This window comes from Phalaenopsis equestris, unplaced genomic scaffold, assembly GCF_001263595.1.
Source record: "Phalaenopsis equestris unplaced genomic scaffold, ASM126359v1 Scaffold214822, whole genome shotgun sequence".
Lineage (NCBI taxonomy): Eukaryota > Viridiplantae > Streptophyta > Magnoliopsida > Asparagales > Orchidaceae > Phalaenopsis > Phalaenopsis equestris.
Genome location: NW_018233575.1, coordinates 45,212 through 49,500, shown reverse-complemented (window position 1 = coordinate 49,500; position 4,289 = coordinate 45,212). Strand labels below are relative to the sequence as shown.

At 30.4% G+C, this 4,289-nt stretch overlaps 1 protein-coding gene across 2 annotated transcripts in view; it reads left to right on the top strand.

Moving 5' to 3' along the window:
- Positions 1-4,289, top strand: part of LOC110037083 (probable ADP-ribosylation factor GTPase-activating protein AGD5) — a 60,758-nt gene that overhangs the window by 39,678 nt on the left and 16,791 nt on the right. For both annotated transcript variants that reach the window (XM_020741661.1, XM_020741660.1), the window contains exon 3: positions 2,006-2,096. In XM_020741661.1, the coding sequence (XP_020597320.1) occupies positions 2,006-2,096 (91 nt within the window). The remainder of the gene's footprint in view (positions 1-2,005; positions 2,097-4,289) is intronic.

Below are 4,289 nucleotides of genomic sequence, written 5' to 3'. Positions count from 1 at the left end.
GTGCAATTTCGTGAACTTTGTGTATTTGATGTGTGTATGTGACGAAAAAGTCATGATGAATGTTTTCCTAAGGCTTGGAGTCCTATTGGGAACTTTTTCCCTGAGTCTTCGCAAAATAACCCATAACCACTCGTCTATAAGACGATGGTTTTGTGCCATAAATGCAGGACATCAAAGAAAAATAGGAAGTGGTTAGAATTTCTAAAAGGGTGAGTCTCAATTCTAGTTTTCTAGGACGGTCAATAGGAACTCCTAGAGCTAGATCCTAGGCTCCTAAGGAGGAGAAGAGAAGACCTCACAAAAATGAGGTCAACAACCACTATCTTATAAAATATTCTTTTAAGTCTGAGCGGTACTTTTCCATCACACAATAGGCTCGATGCATTCCTCCACTTCAACTGACCAACTTGAATTCTACTAATAACATCCTCATCTATATTACCATCACTTTCAACAATAGTCCTGATATATCTGAACTGTTCACATCTTTTAATGATTTGATCACCCATAATTACAACTCTGCATTAGATCTACTACTAAAATTACAATCCATGTATTCAGTTTTAGATCTACTTAAACGAAGGCTTTTACAATTCTACTACTATCTTATAAAATTTTCCTTTAAGTTTGAGCGGTACTTTTCTATCATACATTAGTCTCGATGCATTCCTCCACTTCAATTGACCAACTTGAATTCTACTAATAACATCTTCATCATATCACCATCAATTTGGACAATAGATCTGAGATATCTAGAATGTTTACATCTTTTAATGAATTGATCACCCATAATTAACACTCTACCACCAGATCTAGTACTATTAAAATTACAATCTATGTATTTAGTTTTAGATCTACTCAAACGATGGCCTTTAGACTCCAATGTAGAGCTCCATATTCAAGTTTTTTCTGAACTCTTCTCTAGTCTTATCCACAAGAAGGATATCATCAGTGAAAAGCATACACCATGTTACATCTTTTTGTAAATGTCCAGTGAGAGCATCCATTACTAAAGCAAAAAGATATAGACTTGAAGCTGATCCTTGATGTAATCCAGCTGAAATAAAAAAAAATCAGTCAATCCTCTTCTGTTCACACACATGTCATTTCTTTAGTGACTTGAATATAAGTCATATCAACACCATATCAACACATATCAACACCTTTCTTTCCTAGAACTCTCCAAAGAACTTCTCTTGGAACCTTATCATAAGTTTTTTTCTAAATCAATAAAAATCGTTTGTAGATCCTACTGACTCTTTCTATGTTTCTTCATCAAATCTCTCAATAAATGTATGGCTTTCATAAATGTCCTACTTGCATGATAGTTGTACAAAAATTTTTCTTAAAGGCGATCATCACCGAAAAGAGGAAATTTGGTTGCATAAATTTCTGCTTTGACCTTGAATAAGTTAGTGGTTAATGAACTCATGTCAAACTCATTCGGAAGATTATTCAATTTTAGAGCAGCATCCTTTTTTTTGCAAAAGATACATATGGTTTGTCAACTTGCATATGCGTATCTTATTTCTTTTTCACTCGAAAAAATCAAACATAAATGTAAAATTTATATGGTTGTACAATAAATCCTTTAGATTTCACTCTATCGCGATCATGAAGGATTTCGTTTTGTTTACTGGAGACATTTCATGTGGTCTGATTGAAAATTGCACGCATAACAGTTATTTCAATGAGCTAATTTTTATATGTTTTCCTCGAATCCTTTCTTACCACTTCAACTACTTGAGAACATTAAACCTACTCAAGGAAGGTGTTTGCTGTTTCCAAAAAAAATAATGTTTTGCAAATTCTTGCTTTAATTCTCTTTTGAATTTAATTATATTCATCGTGATTGTTTGTTTTGCATGATAGATTTATGGTCATCCAACTGCATCTTCTATTGTCTGTTTAAGATGATTCTAGAAAACCTTAATTTGACATTTACTATTACACATTTTTCTATAAGCTGAACATCTTTTTCTATTGAACCATGTTTTTGTTTCAGAGGGCCACGATGGGCAAGTGTGAATTTGGGAATATTCATTTGCATGCAGTGCTCTGGAATTCATAGAAGTTTGGGCGTACACATATCAAAGGTCATACTGGATGTGCTTTTCTTTGTTTTTAGTCCATTTTCTTTTGTGCAGTTAGATCGTGTGTACTCAATACCATGTTTACATTCATAAACTAAAGCAAATATTGTTAAAAAGAGTGAAAATTACCACAAAAAAAAGGAAAATAAATCAGATTAAAATCGTGTTCAATTATTTTCTATTTAGTTAGAAAATTATCTTTGTTGATAAACAGTATAATAATTTTTAAATTTGCTATTTAAAATTTCAATTTTAGAAAAATTTATGAGATACAAATCCTTCAAAAATTCATATAATTTGATAAAGATTTTAAATAAGAAAAATAACAGAATCTAAAATTATAAGTCTTAGCATAAAATTTTAAACTAACCTTTCCAATTTCATTTTATCCATAAGTAAATTTCATGAATATTTTTTTCCATAATATTCATGATATTTGTAACATGCATGTAAAATTATGATTAACTTCATAAGAATTAACGAAATGGTTAAATTTTTGCACAAATTATTAAGGAAAACATATGTATTATTTGTACTTCTAAATTTTCTTATGCTCTTATTCTTTTCAAGCATCTACTTGAATTTATAACCATGAAATTTCACTTGAATTTATAAATTAGCTAAAAAATTCTTGCACTAATTCTGCAAACAATTTCACATGAAACTTATATTGGTTTGCATATTTCAGTTTGTACTTTGTTGAACTTTTTCTTAAGCATGCATGCCATGCCAATTCCATGGAAACTTGGTAAAATGTTTAATACAAACATTAAATTTCTATTATATATATAAATATGTGTGTGTGTGGGTGGGGGGGTGAATAGTAATTTAATTCACTTTTTAATCCTTTATAAAACCTGTAAAATCAATTTTATAAAAATGACATTAAAATAATGTAAATATATAATATTGAATATTTCAAAATACAACCAAATTAAACCTTAATTTTGATATTAAAGCTTTTACAGAAATATTAATCATTAAAATTTGTAGTAAAATCATACACTTTCTGTAAGAGATCCTTCAGAATTACTATTTATGTATTTTCATAACTTCAAAACCCAAAAGCTAAACAATTTATCATATAACCATCGAATAATCAAAATTTCCATTTTTTGGTCATATTGTTCATTTGCTTGAGTGTTTGATGGTTAAGAATATTGCAACCTACCTTAAAAAAATTTGTCCTTGATGTTTCAAACAAACTAGGGTGCAGTTGCCTCATATCTGCTCTTCTTATTTATGTCGAATCTCTTTTAATTTAACACTTCCATTTCATTTTAATCATGACCATTCTTTTATTTTTGAGTTAAGTTACACTAAAAGACAAACTCCTGTTAAGTTTTTCGTTATGTATTAAAAATTTGGTTGAAGTTGAATTTCAAGTTTTTCTCTAACCTCTTATTTTCACCGTTTCCTGTTGCACAATATCATGACAAGAGCTCTGGTCATTAGTCTTCTCTTATTCTTGACATTCTGATCCAACTTATAAGTCTGGCAGGTACCTTTTTTTATGAATAAGTCATTAGTCATACAACTAATATCCTGTCAATATATATCCTATAATATAAAAGGCTATCCTTCTTTTCACAAAAGTTCAACCAATGGCTCTATTCAATTGAATCACCCTTAACTTTATTACTCTTGCTTTCACGAATTGCTCTTTTACTATTCATTCATGTCGCAGTGTCAAGACTATCAATATCTCATCCTAAAGAGAGATTTTTGTTGGATTTTTAGAAAAAATAATTTTTAGTATATTCTATTTCAAAAAATTTTATCATCGGAGTTATGATTGATTTTATTAGTTTCCTAATGTGAGAGCTACCCCCTCTTTTCATATTGTAATCGTTTTCTATAAAATTGTAGAAGAATAATTATTTTTACCCTCCCAAAATCTCTATGGTATTAGGGATGGTTATAACCTTTGAAATTGCATTCAAATTTCTTCGGTTTGGTCATTCGTGAAACCTACTATTGTGAGCTACTTTGCTTTGCTCTGCTCCTACTTGGAACCAATAAGGAATGTTTATATCTGCTTGGGCGACCTTTCTTTGTCAAAATTTTCTTGTGCGAATTTTAGAGTTTTCCTCTCGCAATCTTCCTCTGTCGAAGTTTTCTCGATCGATCTTTGAAGTTTTCCTGGTGCTGTTTTTGGGAAGCTCCGAATCCGATCGTACCTCGCTCCTTTCCCTA